At 39.8% G+C, this 19,054-nt stretch overlaps 2 protein-coding genes across 2 annotated transcripts; both read right to left on the bottom strand.

Moving 5' to 3' along the window:
- Positions 1-3,521: 3,521 nt before the first annotated feature.
- On the bottom strand, positions 3,522-5,889 carry LOC139729494 (snaclec coagulation factor IX/factor X-binding protein subunit B-like). Its single transcript, XM_071640420.1, has 2 exons — positions 5,551-5,889; positions 3,522-3,689 (listed from the first exon to the last, which is right to left on the bottom strand). Exons 1-2 carry the CDS (start codon positions 5,887-5,889, stop codon positions 3,522-3,524), a joined length of 507 nt encoding a protein of 168 aa, XP_071496521.1.
- A 10,375-nt stretch (positions 5,890-16,264) lies between these two features.
- Positions 16,265-17,667, bottom strand: LOC139729469 (uncharacterized). The gene has a single exon (XM_071640392.1). It carries the CDS (start codon positions 17,573-17,575, stop codon positions 16,676-16,678), a length of 900 nt encoding a protein of 299 aa, XP_071496493.1. The 5' UTR covers positions 17,576-17,667; the 3' UTR covers positions 16,265-16,675.
- Positions 17,668-19,054: the final 1,387 nt, after the last annotated feature.

Raw genomic sequence — 19,054 nt, 5'->3', positions numbered from 1 at the left:
GGGGCATTCCCATGATATCATTAAGCTGGAATTACGAAGAGGGAGGAACTGTCATGACACTTTTTTTTTCAAAGATTTCCCACATTCTTGATGACTGATATATAGAGGCCTCATTTCGTATTTTAATGTGGTTGAAGGCCGAAAACGCATGACTACAGCATCATCGTCTAAATCTGAGCTTATGGTGGGATAGATAGGTCTCGAAATCCTAGTTTGATGAGTCTTAGATGCGGGGGGCTGAATGTATGTGTATATATAAATAAATCAATAGTTAAACATATATTTACATGTATTATATATATATATATATATATATATATATATATATATATATATATATATATATAACATATATATAATTATATACATGATATATGAAAAATTTAATTGTAAGCTAAGCTCCATTTCTAAACATTTCGAAATAAGTCCATCATCAGATAGAGCAAATGAAACCTGTCCAGTAATACCTCACTGGTAATATAGCAAGGAATATTCGAGAAGTTATGACTAGAAAAAGTTCCTGTTTTTTTATTACTTTCTTTGTTTTTTAGCATCTTTAATCACAAATATGTCAACTTAATAAGAACGGATATAGCTTGTTTTGCGAGATATATATATAAAGATATAGATATAGATGTATGGCTCCAACAATAAATCAAATCAAATTTTATGTAATAGGGGTATGGGTGTCCGTTTGTGGGTACATTTATTTCTTCACAGCAAAAAAAACAAACAAACAAACAAACAAACGAAAACAAAAATCATCAACAACACAAGGAATACTGTCTCTGTCGAACTGACCACCAGCGATTTGAAAAGCACAAAGCAAACGACTTTAGAAATGAATTTTTCAAATTATTTTCTAAATACGGAAAGAAGAAAAAGGAAGTGATCAACAATACACTGTGGCTGGAGCCCGATGATATCAGACCTTCCTTAAGCATGTTATAGTACACTGTATCAAGATTATTGATGGTGATGATTTATTTTAGTGAAAATGATGATCATCGACCATTATCACTGATTATACGTAAAGGCCACGCTCATGTGCAAATAATGTCTACTGAAGTTGGAAATATGACAGACTAATATGACAGACTCCCTTAAAAGTAGAAAAAAAAAGTCTTGCCATTAGTGCTGTTGTTCGCACACCACAATAAACTGAAACATTACTCTAAATGAAGAAAATCGAAAAGCTGACCATCTTGCTCGTAAAGGTTTGTTTAGACCACTTTTTGTCCTTTATTCTGCTTGCTAGCTGTCTGTTATCTTATATGATTGTATGATCAGGGAGGTGAGTATTGGTGTGATGTATAAATATAGTTATATGTGCTCGTTGCATCTCGTGGCAGTCTACTTTAGGGCGCAGCCCTCCCTTGCTAATCATATTTCCAGCGAAAATAGCTGTCCTTCTGATGAATTTCCTGGAACTGTCACTTAACTTCTTTCCTTCAATGTCTACTATTCAAAACCGAAATTAGACTGAAAAGGAAACGCGCCGCTATTTCGCTTGCAGCTTTCAAAAATACTTTTCGGCATTTTCATAACAAGAAAAAAAATGCATCGAAGGAAACAGGATAAAAATAATTCCTGGAGGACGGTCACGTTTAAATGACTCACTGGAAATTCTTATCATTCCTCCTCGTTATTAACCTGACTTATATCAAATCGTTCCGTCCTACAATATCTTTGAGCCTAAGAGCATCAGCAGGAGCTAACAACACCACCTACACACAAACAAACAGACTCATGCAAACACACACGCACTTAACATACGATCATATCTATACACAACACTTTTTTCAATTGAGCTTCAGCTTCAGATTTCGAATCCTTTTGATCATTCACGTGACGATGTTAAAGTTTGTGAGTGCAATGGTGCACATAACTCATGAATTTGTTTCATCCTTTTTCGTTTCCTTCTTGCGATTTATTTTTTTTAACTTGTTCGCTCGTGTCTGTAACAATCAATTTTGTTAACTTATCAAACTCAAGCTCTGGTAATCTTATATTTCCTGTTTGAGAGTTTCCTCAATTTTATTGTCCAAGTTCAACTCTACAAACATACAAGGCAATCTCTCACTTCTATTCACACTCATCATTTCCAGTTCTCTCTTCTCTATTTAAACTATTAAGTTGAGTGGCCATAAAAATTGTTTTGCTTTTTTTTTTCATTATCACGTTCTCTGGAGATTGAGGATTGGAAACTTTAAGTCTAACTGAATAAAAATGTCACCGCCAGAAGCTTGGATATTGTCATTTTCAGATTAATATCATTGTGTAAAATGTGATTAAAGCCAATTTATCCAGACAAAACATTTTCTAAACTCAGACGGAGTACTTCCAGAAAAATCATCCATGAAAGTATATGTTAAGGCAACTTTGAAAAAGAGAAAGAAACGTCAAACGACCATTTATCATCTTTACAGCTTTCCATGATCTTTTATTATATCAAACTCTACAACTTATAACTTTGCAGTACAATACAAATATAACCACATATATAAAACTTTCGACAATTCATCATGCAGTAGAAACAATCTATCTATACTGATTTTTGGCAGGAATGATGTCTGTGGATTTCGCAGCATGATTACTCACTGGAGAGCTATGTCGGCATTATAATCTATGCCCTTGGGGAAAATATCCCTATTTGAGACAAAACTGTTAACATTTGGCACTTGACAAGCTAATTAAATTCTGTAACTTGGCATCATGACGATTTTCCTATCCTGATACCATCAACCCAATCATCATTGAACGAATATATACTCGAGAATGTCATCGGTAAGCATGAATTCTCCGGCAAGGAATTCAAACATTGTTGAACTATTTAAACTAAACATTTGAATTGCAATCAAACCTGCCTTTGTGGCCAACTGTCTTCAGCGTCCGACTGCCGTACACGGCCACTATAAATAATCTCCCAGAGAAAAGCCATGTCAGAGACCCTGTCTATAGCCCTGCGGCCACCTGTCTATAACAGACACTTTTTTCGTCTCCCTAGGGTGGCCGCTACAGACAGGTTTGACTGTATTTTGAAATCAAAAAGATTAAAGAGCATTGCCCATCCTACAAAATATTACGACAAAAATTTCTAGACAAAATTACTTCCCTTATCTTTTTTTTTTTACCGTGGGGACGAATTCAGGAGGCCTAATCTTGACGAGGAAGAAAATAGGGAAGATTTCTATCTTCCAATGATACTCCAGACACGCCAGAAAAGCATCGATGCATTTCAAACTCAGTTTCAAAGTGCATCCGACGCTTTCTGAATATAGCCAGTCGTGGACATGGTTTTCTGACTTCGTTTCGTCAGTGCCGGTGTTGGATCTCTTCTCCTGATATCGATCGAGCTGTTGCTATAGAACAAACTCAACTACTTAGCTTCTGCTGTTCTAGTTTCTAACATTTGTTCTAAAAGAGAATAGATCACGTCCCTTGATGAACCCAGTGGGCATGGCGCTCCCTCGAGAATAATGCTCACTTAGGGTGTGGCACTTCTTAGGGCGTGGCAGTCCTCAGAAGATATCCTCCGGGCTCACTCCCTGGCTCAGAAGCATAGCAGGTGGGGCCGGATCTCCACCCATCTCACAGACGTAATACCGACGAGAGTTGCAGGGCCTGCTGGCCCATCTGCCTCGAAGCGCAACGGTGCACATGTTGTAGCCCCTCCTTGGGTTGCCGGGCTGCGTTAGGGAGACGTTGTGGAGCCCCGATGGAGACCGGATGTAAGGTTGATGGGTGTTGACGTTTGTGAGAGCGTGCGTCGATTGATCGATTGAGAGAGAAAAAAGACATATCGAAATTAGTCTGGTCCTCATGCACCTCCACAGGGTATGGTGCAGATAATACAAATCTATATGAATAGCAGATAACGGGATGTATGTTTAGTTAGTGAGTATAGATAAGTTCGTGCACAGAGAGAAAATTAACAAACTGTGATATGGTATTGTCTGTTCTACAATGATGCTCGAGAAACAACACATAAAACAAGATGTGGCCATTTGACAGGAGCCTGAGGAGGTACTAGTAATAGTTGTTTGTTTGTATTTGTATTTGCTTTTGTTTTTTTGTGTTTGTTTTTTGTTTTTGTTTTGTTTTTTGTTTGGTTTGGTTTGTTTTTGGGGGGTTCATGTCAAACTTTCTCAAGACGATGTGTCGACACGAGCCTTGAATAATTATAGATGCATAGATGGTAGTGGCAATGTGGGTAACACTATGGGGAAGATGGACTTCACACGCAGACCTAGAAGATGACCAAAAGCACACGTGAAAGTATGTTCATATCAAATGTAGAAAGGGTGACAACAGGTATTTACAAAGCTTTAAAGTAGAGGTTGATTAAACATAAACATCACAGCCGACGACAGAATTTATCTGCGTCCTTGAATCTGATAAACATGATGCTGAAATTTACAGATTAGATGCTTACATCTCAGACCCAGTCATACAGGATCTTGCTGATAACTTGGAAACCACAGTTAAAGCTCAAATTCAAGGAGGGCGTAAGTGAATATCATAAAGAAGACCTTTATACTTGTCGACCAATATTGGAGACTTTTAACACTGGTCTTGTATGATATTTGTTTGAATGTCTTATGACATGGCTGACCTAGATACAATAGTGTATCATTTCCGGCAATCTTGCAGTCGAAGGCAAATTGGCAACAGCGAGGTAATGAATGTTAGTGACCTTTGACAACGAGGACAAACTGAGAAACACTATTTTTAGCCAAGGTACCCATGCTGTTCCTGCGATGAGAGATATAGGCACACAGGAAGACGTGTCCAATTTTGCGACGGCGATACGGCAATTATGTCACCATCTATAACCAGCAGTGTTGAGCACTGGTATTTTGATCAACTCTCAAGTCGGCAGATTGTTATCCAATACTGATTCTATCGTTTGGCAATTGTGATAAATATCTTAACGATAGCAGTATGCAGATTTTTTTCGTTGCTGGTGTAAAATCATAACATTAAAATAGACCTTTCGAATCTTTTTTTCGAACCTTTGTTACACTGTCAGAGTTTCAGTGACTCAAAGAACATTGCAGTTTAATACTTCGAATGAATGTATAGGGATAAAAGTTAGAAACTTCGTAACCTGTGAGCAATGCAGATTAATCTGCATTGCCAAAGAAAGAAAAGAAATCCTCATCACGATGGATTCATGGCTCACGAATTTGCAGACCTTCCCTTGTTACGTCATCGATTATAGACCTAACGAAAGTTGTTCCAATTGATAAATCGGTTAAATTTGTATGCCCTTAACATCAATATCATCATAAGCAGACCACGCTCGACTGTCGAACACCAAGGAAGCATTCACTAAAAGAACTCTTTCTCGTAATCTTAATGAAAAAGTACTTTCCACAGTGAAGACAAAAGAAACAAGAGCGATATATTCCTTACAATGTGCACGGATTTATACTCGAGCAATTCATTTCTCCATGTTAACAACATATTATATTCCTTATCAGTAAATCCTTGATCCCCAACCCCACCGCCGTTATCTTGATTGTTCAAAGCATAGGCTATACTCACGTGCCAGGTGTTCCTCAAGGCAGGGTTTAGCGCTTCACCACTCTCCCAAGCTACGGGTCCCGCCGGGGTCCTCAGTCCGAGCCACATCTCGTTGTTTTGCATGTTGTTGAAGTTGAGGACGTCCATGACCTGTTGGTTCTCGAAGCTCGTCGTGATGGCAACGAGGTGACCGGCAAAACCGGACGCGCACGAACTGAAGCGGCTGCAAGCTCGTACAGCTCCAACCCACGTGTCGGGCTTGTCGGAGATACGGTAGCACGAGCTACCGGACTGCGACCACCCGAACGGGCAGGCGCTCACGACCACGGCAAGGACGGCGAAGATGGCTAATCGAAGCATTGTCGCTTATCGATTTCAGGTTATCTCAGATTATCGATCACAGTATTAGTGTCTTTTCCTGTTGAACACAAGTCCACTGCAGTATGATCTCTTTTGATGTCTTGGGGAGAGAGAAGACTCTGATAACTTTGTTGTGTTTAATGACGAACACCGGACTTAAGAAGGAGGCAGTCGAGAGTCCTCTTGGTTTCTTCGAACCAGTGAGTTTACACATGAAAATCCTTCTACGTCGACCATGGATTAGTGGTTGGGTCCATGCGTCAATGAAAGGGAACGTGATGTTGACGGAGTTAAAGGTAGATATTTACGTCATCGGCCCAAAATGGTTTCACGTTTGGACTCAGGGGATTGGCATAAAGGAAAACAAGGACAGCGATAACCAGGGAGTGAGAAGAGGACGGGTGGACAGAGGGGTTAAGTGGGTGCAAAGTGTGTCGAAGATACAGGTGGATACTGTAAGGGGGTGGGGTGAGAGTGAACGTGCACACGAGCTGCTATTGGTGAATCATCCTCACAGGTCCCACGTAAATCCGTCGGGCGGAACTGGGCTGGTAATGATGACCTTCCGACCTGGGGAATAACGCCATTTAGGCGATACCGTGTAGGGCGGAGACATGTGGAGACCCTATTATCGCTCTTGAAGAGTTCCTTGAGAAGAGCACCCTTACCCCCCTCTCCATCACCCTTCCTACTCTTCCTTAAATCGCTCAGTTTATTAGTTGTCACTGGATACGGCACAAACATCCCTGGATGTAACTAGTTCTCATCATTTCTGATGGAGCAATAATAACACGAGCTACAGAGTCTTGTTAACGAGCAATTGATTTGATTATAAACCTCTACGACCAAAAACATGCACATGTTCCAGTCTTGTGATGATTTATTTTCTTCCAAGTTATCGAAACACAAATTTACGTCACACCAAATTTTTTCAATAGGTCATTCCTTTAACAAACAATCTTGGTTATCTCTGTGGGACGTGCTCATGGCATTACAAAGTTTATTTTCTTTATTTATTCAATTTTTAAGGCGTCTGGCTATAGAAAAAAAGGAAGATTGAATTATATTAAAGTGGTGATTCAGGAGTTTCAAAAGAGAAATCATTTTTTTTTCTTTACATGTACCTATGAAACAATCAAACACAGACACACAAAAAATAATGAGACGTACGTCATCGATCTGAACAAAACTTAGCTTCTGCGCATGCATTCACTTTACCAACATCGTTGTTACTAAGCTCAAAAGTTCAGTAGGTTGGTTTTGCATTGTGAATCAGCTTTCTTGATGACTTGTCATCATATGTTTGTTCGTTTATTGGGGTTTTGTTGTTATTTTCAATGTCAAACTGCAGATTTAGGTGTTTTAGAATGGATACCTGGTAATTTTGCGGTAATCGCAGCGGCTGGCATTGGCTGGTGCCGCGGAAACTGCAGAGCTAATACTGGCTACCGTGGTGAGCAATGCTGTGGGATCACAGTAATCCGTGATGACATTATCACTATTACTATCGTCAGTACCGATATTTGCATCCTCTTATTATCATGCCTAATTATTAGTATCTTAGTCTCTTGATAGCATCTATAATTGTTTCGCCGTCCCCTTTCTTCATCAAGATGAGTGAACCTAGACTTTATTTCCTTCATTGTGTTCATGTTCACGATTCTTGGAAATTTCTTGGGACCGACAAGTTGACAGTTTGACTCACCTGACATTAGCAAAATGTACCATACACAGAAACATGATGTCTTAGTTGCTATTGTGATGGTACTTATGAAGAGTTGCTTTGTTTTACTACCTGCACGTAATGACCGTACATCCACTATTTTGGAAGCAGTTTCAATTTAACGTTTACGCAGAGTTTAAGACCTGAGTTTAAAAAGATGGAAAAAATGAAACCCATGGTTTGAAGGTGGTAAAATTGAAACCCATGGTTTGAAGTTCACGGACTAAAACAAGTGCTAATAGCCAAACCTTGCACTTGTACGTGTCAAAATATGTTCAGTATTGGATGTCTGTTCGTGTTACTTCGCTGTGTCACATTTTCTTTGCACACTTTAGAAAATTGCATCGTCCATGCATGATATAGCTTTGAATTAGCTTTGTGAATTCACGGGAATTTTTAGGCCATTCGAGATTCAACAAGTGTGATTTTGATGTGTGTGTGTGTGTGTGTGTGAAAAGTTAAGAAAGTGTCCTTATTTGATATGCATAGAGCATAGATGCCGACACCTTGCTTGTTTCAGACAGTCGACCCTGGCCTTCAGACGACATGGATCGCTCAGAAAGCTTGGTAAAGGTCGACGTCGTGATGTTCGTTATTCCGAAGGTTTGTTAATCCGAAAGCGAAGTAGGCCTAATGTTAGTTAATGCGAAGGTTTGTGTTTCCTAAACACACTAATTTCGTATACCTAGATGTTCGTTAAATCAGAAAATGAAATTAAACAGGGTTCGTTATTCCGAGCACTTGTCGCGTAATTCCGAAGGTTCGCTTTTTAGAAGGTTCGTGAATCCGAAATTGAAATATGGTTCGTTAATCTGAAGGTTCTTTAGTCCAAAAATGAAATATTATAAGGTGCCGCGGTCATTCGAAAACGGTTTAAAAAAAAAACATTTCCGGATAAACGAACCTTTGGGAAGACGAACCTGGTTTCATTTCGGGATAACGAACATTCGGAATAACAAACCATGACCGCCATGGCGTCGTAATTCATCATTGCAGGCATCACGCTGCTCCGACAATGAGCACAGATGGACACACAGTGACGGGAACGTTAAAATTTGGCCGTGATGGTAGAAACTTCCTGTCATTCGTGAGCCATCGTATGACTGCCGATTGATTTTCTCAGGCTCCGAAAGCAACTTCGTGAGCGGCAGCGAAATCTTCGGCAAGCCAAAGAAAAGCCCGAAGATCTTGCGAAATGTGATTATATGATAAAGATTCCCATCTTTGTGTAGCCTTCTAGTGTGGTTCGGGAGTCATCATGTGGCCCTCTGTGTAGACATCGTTCATGCTTCGGCTGTTGATTGGCTTTTTACCATTAAGATTCGGGACCAAGCTCGTGCGGAATCGAAAATTTCATTTTCGTTAGACCTCTTGTGTCAACTTCGGGACAGTGTGTGACGCCACCCATAGCAAACCATTCGTTGGAAATTATCTGAAAAGAAATGCTGTCACAAATAGAAAGGGTACTTTCTTAATCAGCTGTATGTGATAAAGTTGCTCACACCGCTGATATGCGGTTGTTCAGCGTGTTTAGTATGATAGTATTCATATCATTTCAACGTGAGACACCAGCTGCTCCGTACTTTCAGAGTGGAGCTTCAAATCTCCCCCTCCCCCTTTTCGCAGCGTCAATTTTACACCAATCGAATGAACTCGAGGATTTTTACGGGCACAGAAACCTTGCTCCAGGATTCTTTGCTCAATTTTGTAACAATGGTTATAATAGACGTTATGTTGCCAACTTACATTATGGTATCATAAAACCGCTCTATGAGGTCCATGAGAAGAAAAAAAATAATGCAGAAAGGGTAAAAAAAGATAGAATTCAATATTGCCCTATCTAGTGTTCGTGAACATAACAAACAGATGCAGTGTAAACATCCTATAATGTCATGCAAACGTGTAATTTGACTTACTTGTACAGTAAGGGAGAAATGTCATTCAGACATTCGTAATTACATAATCTGCGATTCCCACATGAGATCATTTCTTCGTGTACCATCTTTTTTTCCTCTTGTTTATTAATGTCATAAAAGATAATATCCAGTCAAACATTTGCCTCTTTACTGATGATTGTGTCGTTTACAGGGAAATAGGTGCAAACTCAGACCGTCACATACTGCAACAAGACCTCCAGCAGTTACTCATCTGGTCCTCAAACTGGCATATGAGCTTCAATGTGAGTAAATGTGCTGTCTTGTCTATCACTCGGGAGCGTAATCCCTCTGTTTTTCAGTACCATCTTCACACGGACTTCATAAGCAGGGCAAAGAAATACAAGCACCTAGGAGTGACAATTATATGATATTGACTGGCCCTGAGGGAGGTACCAGAAAATATTGCCCAAACTGAAAGTATATTGCCCGAGTCAAAGACGAGGGCAATATGTTTTCAGTGTGGGCAATATTTATCTGGTACCTCCCTCAGGGCCAGGTAATAATCACTGATGATTTGAGCTGGAACAAGCATTGCCAGAACATCAGACACAGAGCAAACAAGACATTAGGGCTTCTCCGCAGAGCATTATCACCATGCACCAAGGAAGTAAAGGCCAGAGCCTATACTGCACTTGTCCGGCCCCAACTAGAATATGCATCAGAGGCCTGGAATCCACACACAACAACAATGGTAAACTCTCTTGAGCAGGTGCAGAAAACTGCTGCTCGTTTTGTGCATGGAGACTATAGGAATTCAACATCTTCCTCAGCGCTGGTCTCAGCTCTTTGTTGGGATAGTCTCAACACACGGCGTCTCCTTGCACAGTGCACCCTCTTTCACAAGATCTACCACTACCAAGTTAGCCTACCATTATTACTACATGGAATTTTCCCAGCTTCTTGCATTGAAAGGCATGACGATTAGCTCAAGTATGTAATCCCGAAAACGACCATACTGATCTGTACAAATTTCCTTTCTTCCCCCGAGCTGTCAGAACCTGGAACCATCTGCCAGGACCTGTGGTCGAGATCACAAACCCATCAACATTCAGAGAGGCTGCTCTTCCAGTCATCCAAGCGATGCAGCCTCGTGCTGTTGGTCGCACATGCTTCAAGCAAGAAGGCATGTTTTCATTTATCTATTTGTTTGTTTTGTTTGTTTGTTTTTCTTGTTGCACTATGCACGCTCCATTTTAAAGGCAACATTTACCCTTTGCAGATGAAATAAAAACCCAGTTTTAGTGTTTTAAATAGTTCTAAAATTTGAGTTAATGATAGAAACAGCTAATTCAATCATTTTAATCAGTATCAAGTATTGTTAAATATACAACATGTGAACCATAGTTATAATAAAATTGTTTCTAGACTAAACCGTCTACAGATATGGCGTAGTGAGAAAAATAGTGATATCTCTTGATATTTTTGTCTTTATTGCGAAATGTTAATATGGTAGGATGTTTTGTGATACAACTGACCTACACATTTGCATCATAACTCGAACATTTTTTGAATCACTGCTCCCAATGGTAAACAATGCCTTTAATGTACTCAAGTGAGACTTTCACTGGGTCTTGTTTTGTTCACCATGCCACCTCAAACTGACATTGGACATTTCCACCATCCCGGGATGGTTCCAAGGAGCTACTGAAATTGATTATCACTTCAAGGTTCTAGGTTCAAAGTTGAGATTTTTTATTGGTCCATTTCGGATGACGTTTCAATGGAGTATTTTCTGTCGCTAATCAATTTTCTTCCTTTGCCTTCACTTTTTTTTTTAACGTAGTAATATGCATTTCTAATATTGGATCTATCTCGGCGTCTAGGTGTACATGATTGTGTGCTCGGCCGGGCTCGATGGGTGTGTGGGTGTGTGTGTGTGTGTGTGGGTGTGTGTGTGGGGGGTGCTTTAGCTTTCAACGTTATCCTTATTCTTAATCTCCTTCCACTTCTCTTAAGAGACACACTTTTTCTATTCTTTTTTCTAATTCTAGTGTATGTGAGTGCTTTTGTAGCTTTGTGTTTTAGGTCTGAGTTTTTGTGCTCACTACAATTTTTCAAATCTTCGGCATTCATGAAAAGCTTTAAATTTTAACTTTATCTTAATTCTTCTCCTGAAACATCTTATAAAAGTAGCATTTTTTTTTCTAATTTGCACCTTCAATCTTTATGTGGCTCAAATAAACCATATCATGTCAACAGACTCACAATGTGTTAACTGGATAGAGAGCGTTGTGTTTTGACACAATATTGGATAACTGAATTGAACTGAAGTATTGACGGATAGAATTTGTGGTAAACGTCTTCATTTGGATTAGCATAGTAATCATTAGTCATCGTCTCTGACGAACCGCTAGTCGCTGATTTCCTGTCCCCTTCGTTAGAAAAGAGAGCTTCTTGCTGCCAAAAGAGAAGGGGAAAAACGAGGACGCACGTATAACAATGATAGACACTTGTGTGTATTCTTGTTTAAAGCATATTGTTTGTGTCAACAATGGCTGAATGAGTAATGTAACGTATTCTAATAACCTCTCCGCTGTTTTGTCTTTATCTTTATCTAGCTTACTTTGCCACGTAATTTCAGGGACGTAATCATTTAATTGACCCTACCTTTATAGGCCTAAGGGTGAACCTTCAAGTCACGTCAAAATGTTACATGTCTCAAATACACTTTGATTCGATCCATATTATTCCCTTTATCTTACTCTATAGAATATATGCATTGAATCTATTTTCACAACATCATGACACAAAGCAAATATCTTAAAAGCTGATCTTTATGGATTAAAGATTGAATAACATGTGCTGGGACGTTTGTTTTTTTTTCAATGGTTAATGCCGAAAAGGTAGAATGCAGTACGATGGGAAACTTTTCCTGGCGAATGATTGCATGAAACCTAAACGAATGAAAGTTTTGTCGAAGAGTGCGTAACTCCTTCAGAGCCTGTAATAATGTCCCAAAGATAAAGTTTCGTTTTACCTGAATAAAATATTTCAGTTTTGAGATGACTAAAGAAATGGAAGAAAGGAAATAATTACAGTGACACAACTTCTTCAAAATCATAACAATGAATATGTTCTTGACAGGGAGTATCTCCTTGTTTCTCATATAACATTCAAATTTGGTAGTCAAAAGCAATGATTCTAGGAAACACAATGCTCTTTATTCATGTGGTCCCACGTAAAGTTTTTGTATCCTAAGCACTCCCAGGTCTCGTGCATGCTTGACATCAAAATTGGCAACGTTGTGCGCCATATCTTCGGCTTCGCTGATGAGTCATTCTTTGTGCCCCGATTCTTGGGACGTTGTCTCCCGGTTATACACTTTCTAGAAAAAAAAACCCCAGACATACAAGAAATAAAAGGTGGAGACTATATTTCCAATCAAACCTTTTCAGACAAGAACTACCCCTACCCTCACTTAATAACCTCCTCCCCCTCTAACATACACGCGCACAATGATAAACGCACAACCTCATGCGGGAAAAAAAAAATTGGGAGGGGCTGCTGTGTGGAGGTCTTCATGGCAATGAAATTCAATGCAAGATTGAGACATTACAGTTCTCACTCTAAGTTAACCCTTCCTGTGCCAGGGGTTTTGGACACTGTGTACTTCGCCTTTGGGGTTTTCTGTGTCAATTGACACTCAAGCTCACAAATGGTTAAGCTTTACAGTGAGGTCATTTTGCTTGTGAGAGATGTAACTCAAATGAGCAGAATAAGGTATAGGTTGGGTACGACTTATGGCACTATTTGATCAAAAAACGTTAAACGTGATGTGAAAAAATTCATAACTTTCGTATTTTCAATTCGTATTGTTTGATGAATGTCTGCTATGTTGGTCTATAGTTTTGCTCTTCTAATGAAAACTGATAATGATGTCATATTGCACCCATATAGTGTGTGCGCGTGTGTGTTGTTGCTGTTATTATTATTATTATAATTATTATTGTTTTCGTGTATTAGTGTTCGTGTGTGGGTGTGTGGGTGTTTATACGTTTATGTGGGCCGGGGGAAGGGATGGGGGGGGGGGGGGGGGATAGAAGCCCCTGACCCTTATTTCTCGTTGATTGTTCTTACATTGTTTGATGAAACCCTTGATAGACTCCGGAAAGTCTTACCTCATGATCACTGCCTTGAAGAATTGTGACTCAGACATCAACGTGGGTGTCGGTTCCCATTGCGCTGACACAATCTTGAAGCAGTATGACACGTGCCACCTTTCAGTCGGGTAAATCTGTCGGCACACACTCGTTTCTTTTCACCACGCCTCGAAACGGATATATAAAACACATAACATATATATTATATATACATAGTGGTCCCCGACTTAAAGGAAACCGAAGCCAAAATACTTAAATGCAGATTGAGTAAAAACAACTACGCATCAGTGAAAGTTTGAGTAAAACCGGGCAATCCATTCAACACCTATGAGGTTTTAAAGTTTCGGTGCCGTCATCGCTGGATGAGGAGACTACTTTCCTTCATGACGTCATAACGGATATCAATATAAAGAAAATATAAAAAAAAAATCAGCGTAATTTTTACTTTTCTAGCAAAATGACAGAGCACTTTACATGTACTTACCACTTTCATAAAGCAGGGGGAATAATATCACTCCTACAATGTAAGTCACAGGTGCACTTTTCATGGTAAAAAAAAAATGATTTTGTGGAATGATCCTTACGTTTTTTATTGTTGTCCAAAATGACGTCATAAACTATAGTCGTTTTTGTTGTTGTTGTTGGTTTTTTTTTTATCCAGCAATGACGGCGCCGAAGCTTTATAAAAGGCTTGACTTTTGAATCGATCGTTCGATTTTCCTTAAACTTCCATTGATGTATTCTACTTATTGCTGCTTTCACTCAATCCAAATTAATACTTGGGTTTTTGCTTCCTTTAGATTTTCAACAAAGTCGCATAATATTACTCCGTCTTCCGCTGTTGTACAGGTCTAATGTTTACATGCTTTTATCCGCCATTTTATCTTTATATTTCAGCATTTGACCCCATGATTCGCAAACCATGAAAAAATCTTCGGCCAGACTTTGTTGGCGTGTTTAGTCGTTTAAGTCTGTAAAGTCGCATTTTTCGCTTATCGTTAACTCAGTTGAGAATATCGCGGGTGTAATATACCAAAAGAGAGAAAAAAATGATAACGTTAGCAGGTCGGTGCGACGCCTAAAAACCAAATTGGCCAACCCTGATTATAATATATGTATAAATGAATGAATGAATTCTAAATGGATAAATAAATAAATAAATAAATGAATAAATAAATAAATGAATAAATATATAAACAAATTAGTATATATATATATATATATATATATTATATTCAATTTTCAAGGACCGGCTTACGTGAATCTGTAGAATATATATATATATATATATATATATATATATATATATAGCCTACAGATTCACATACTGTAAGCCGGTCCTAGAAAATTATCACCTATATCATTTTTATTGTTAGAATGCATTTCAGTAGACCATTGAATTCGATTGTACAAAGTGCACTTAATATGATAATAGTGTTCATCTGGATCGATGTGCTTTTAGTAATATTACTGGTATGGATTACAGTAACTAGAAAATGCTTTCATTGAGAAACATAATTTGCATTATCAGAGTTTCTTTCGAAGGATAAACTTCGACAATATGTCCTTTATTTTAGTCATATTGTATTGCCAGAACGACAATGGTCTATCCGCCTATATACAGCATGTGGCTTTTCCGATCCCTAACCTGCACTAGAGAAGAATTTGCTATATAACTGTATATTTGTACTTTTTTATTTTGTTTTTCTCTTATGTTCCGGTCATTGTTGTACCCTTGCTCCCCTTCTCAATCTTAAACTCGTTTTTAACCGGGACCTACGCTCAACAAGCTCGCTTTTAAAGTAGGTTCCTTCACATTTCTTTAGCATTCATTCACAGATTCCAAACTGAACGGATCGACCACTATTATGTTTTACATATTTGCAATATTCTATGTATGTCATGTATTTCATTTAATTTTGTTATATTTGATGTAATTTTTCATCGAGAAATATGAAAATGAATTGAAATTGAAATTTTCAGATTAGATGAGATAATACGATGTACTGATATCATTGATGGCTCAAGAAGTTGTTTTATCTTTATCATCTTCTCAAATTTTATTTCCCCCAGTTTCATTTCTGTCGTACGATCTTTGTGTGTAATTGTCCTGCTTGGTCATGTCATGTTCAAATATATATTTCAAAAGTGATTTTAACTTTAGAATGATATTTATGGTGAAATAAATGAAGTTTGTTAACTGGCTGAATGTGTGTGTGTCACCGTAGTTGTTGTCAGATGCCGCTTGTTTGATTCCCCTGTTCTTTATGCTCACTCACTCATGATGCAATAATATAATTCATAAACATAACACAAAAACACAAACAACAACACACACACACACACACACACACACACACAAAACATGGACTTACACTCATGTATATACTCACAAAGGCAACACGCATACTAACTACCACGCACTCTCACACTAACAAGATAAATCTCACAAATAACTCCCTTAATTCGCCCTTTACAGAGCCTTTTACAACTACGACAGTTAAAATCTGCACAAAACTTGCAAAAGATAGCGCAACATGCCGACAAAGGATATTGAAAATGCAATTGCAGTCTCGTTTAATTACATTTGACAAATTTCAGAAACGGGAAAGACACTGTGAGTTGACTGATCTTTGCATAAATAATGCAACGTAGATTTCTTTAAAAAAATGTTTGCTATATCAAAAATGTTCCCAGGTATTGCACATAAAACAGATAAATGTGTCATTACTCAACGTGCATATGTAAAGTTCAGTTACAAATTGCCGCAAGAGGGCGCTAGTGCATATTACGTTCCTCGAAGAAGAGAGCTGCGATCGTCCGTCGTCGTGCGTCACGTTCAATTACCCGCACGTAGATTCGCCGTTTTCCCACAAAAGGATGCACTACTCGTAAGTTCTGGTTTCTTTGTATATTGCTCAGAGTTCTTTTCCCCCGTGAGTGGTCTAACGTTTAAGGTTTCTGAGCCGTATTTTACATGAAATGACTAGTTTTGAATTTACAATTATATGCACAAAACATTGTCCTTATGGTTGGGCGTAGGCCTGCTGGTAGAGTCGGGGTCTTGGGCCGCCTGGTCCTCTTGGGTTCGGAGGTGTGTTCGGTCTTGTCGGCCATCGTGGGGTGTTTCCAGGAGTGTTTGGGGGAAATTGTCCGCCAGCGCCTGCACCTGCACCTGCACCTGGTCCCCTGCCTCCACCTGCACCTGGAAACCTCCCTCCACCTGTACCTGGACCCCTGCCTGCGCCAGCGCCGCCGCCAGCGCCCGGCCACTGAGGAGGATTGGCGGGTTGCTGAGGTCCGAAACCAGTTGTTGCGTTGAAACCACCATCAGCGCCGAAGGTACCATTACCACTGGAGATGCCAGGTGCCGAGATCTCGCAGATGAAGGGGAATCGCATGTTGCAGGCCTGGTGTCCCCATTTCTGCATGGCTCCGTTCATCTGCATCTGGCCGGGAAGAACGGCGCACCTGCCGTTCCATCGCATCTCAGTGGGGTCAAATCTGGCAGCCATGCCTGGTCGGTTGGCACCCCAGTGTTGCGCCATGGCAGCATTGTCGTACATCTCTGTGCTTTCCCATGTGGTGTTAGCACCCTGTCCTAGTCTCAGCCCAAGCCACACGGTCTGAGGTCGCAGACGCTGCCCCTCACCCACCTGGAAACCCCTCAGTGGACGCAGAATCTCGAATCTCAGCTTCCTGACGAACCTCTGCTCCTGGTACGATGATGGACAGGCAAGGTGACCAGGGGAAATCCCATCGCATCCAACGAAGCTTTTGCACATTTGTGAAGCCATGTCAAATGACATACTTTGTCCGAAAACCCTGTAGCAGCTGTTCTCCACTTTCTGCCATGACGGTGGGCATTGGGCTTGGACAGCCAGCAGACCTGCTACGAGGCAGGCGAAACGGAGCAGCGACTCCATTTTGTTTTCAGTCGATTTTCTCGTTCAATTCCTCTGATTGTGTTATGACTGATATGTTCACAAGCACACGGGGATTCACAGAACTCTCCTCGGCAACGGCTTCACCCGTAAATGATGCCTGCGTAAGTTTGGGTTGATCGGCGCTGCCTTCTCCTTTGCGCACGGCCTGCACAAAAAGTGGGCGGCAACTTGCTCTCATGTCAGTAGCTTCGTCAGTCAGGCAACTCTTGTATAGACCACGCCCCTTTCTGCCATCGGGTTAGGGGGCCCATCTGTCTGACTCAACACCGCATGCAGTGCTCTCCTTGCTTTTACTTCCGCTGTATTCAAACTGTGATCCTAAACTAAGGGTGCAAAATAGAATGCTGTGTAACGTTCCGAAAGCCAAGAGTTGACTTATTCCAAGGAGGTACAAGGCTGAGTTGTCTAATCGATCGCAAAACAATAGCCGTCACCAAAAACAAAAGCATTCCATGGTCGAGTATATGTGTTCGCAACACAACATTAATTATTGTGTGACAATGATCCCCATGCAAAACACCGTTAGTTCTCTGTTTGTTTGTTTCTGTTGTTGTTGTTGGAATATTCCAAATTGATACAACGCTCTTCCCTAATTATACATGGGAGCTAACCTAAAACACACACACACACACACACACACACTCTCTCTCTCTCTCTCTCTCTCTTACACAAATAGTAAATGACTATCTGATATGCAATCGCTTCGCCTGTACCATACAGAACGTGTCTAATTTCTATTGTTTTATACGATGCCATTTGAATTGAATAATCATTGCCATAGATCAATTCATACAAGCTTCATTTTCAAGTCGATTAAAGGGGATGGGTAGTAACTGATCAGTTGGAATCAGTGGGAATGCTAGGGGATGATTGTTCCAATCCTTGTGGGATTCATTTAAGAGTACATTATATATCTTTTGTTGTGTGAAAGTTATTTGCTTCAAAATGGTCTCATATTCAAGTAATGTGCAGTTTAATGTTTCCAGATTAGCATGCCTGTACAGTGACGGGGCCTTAAACTGCATATTGCTTGAACATGAGACCATTCTGAAGCAATAACTTTCACACAACAATAAATATATAATGTACTCTTAAATGAATCCCACAGGGATTGGAACGATCATCCCCCAGCATTCCCGCTGATTCCCACTGATCTGATACTACCCACCCCCTTTAAGTTACTTTGACAAAAGCGTAACGATATCACGCTATAGTAGCCCGATTTTGCATGGGCACAATGAATCTTTTTTCCATTTTTTTTTAAACCTCCATAAACCATTTTTTTCTCATTCTAGCATTTCACACCTCAATAAACGGATACCTTCAATCGAAGCCTATTTTTCCTTAACATTTCTCTCGTTTTCATAATCGAAGCCTATTTTTCCTTAACATTTCTCTCGTTTTCATTTACACAACACACATGTTGGAGTGACTGCCACTCTGAATAAAATTGGTTAC

The sequence above is a fragment of the Diadema antillarum genome, unplaced genomic scaffold (genome assembly GCF_040938485.1).
Source record: "Diadema antillarum isolate AM-2024a unplaced genomic scaffold, OU_Dant_1.0 seq00000243_RagTag, whole genome shotgun sequence".
Classification (NCBI taxonomy): domain Eukaryota; kingdom Metazoa; phylum Echinodermata; class Echinoidea; order Diadematoida; family Diadematidae; genus Diadema; species Diadema antillarum.
This window is presented reverse-complemented; position numbering and strand designations above follow the sequence as displayed.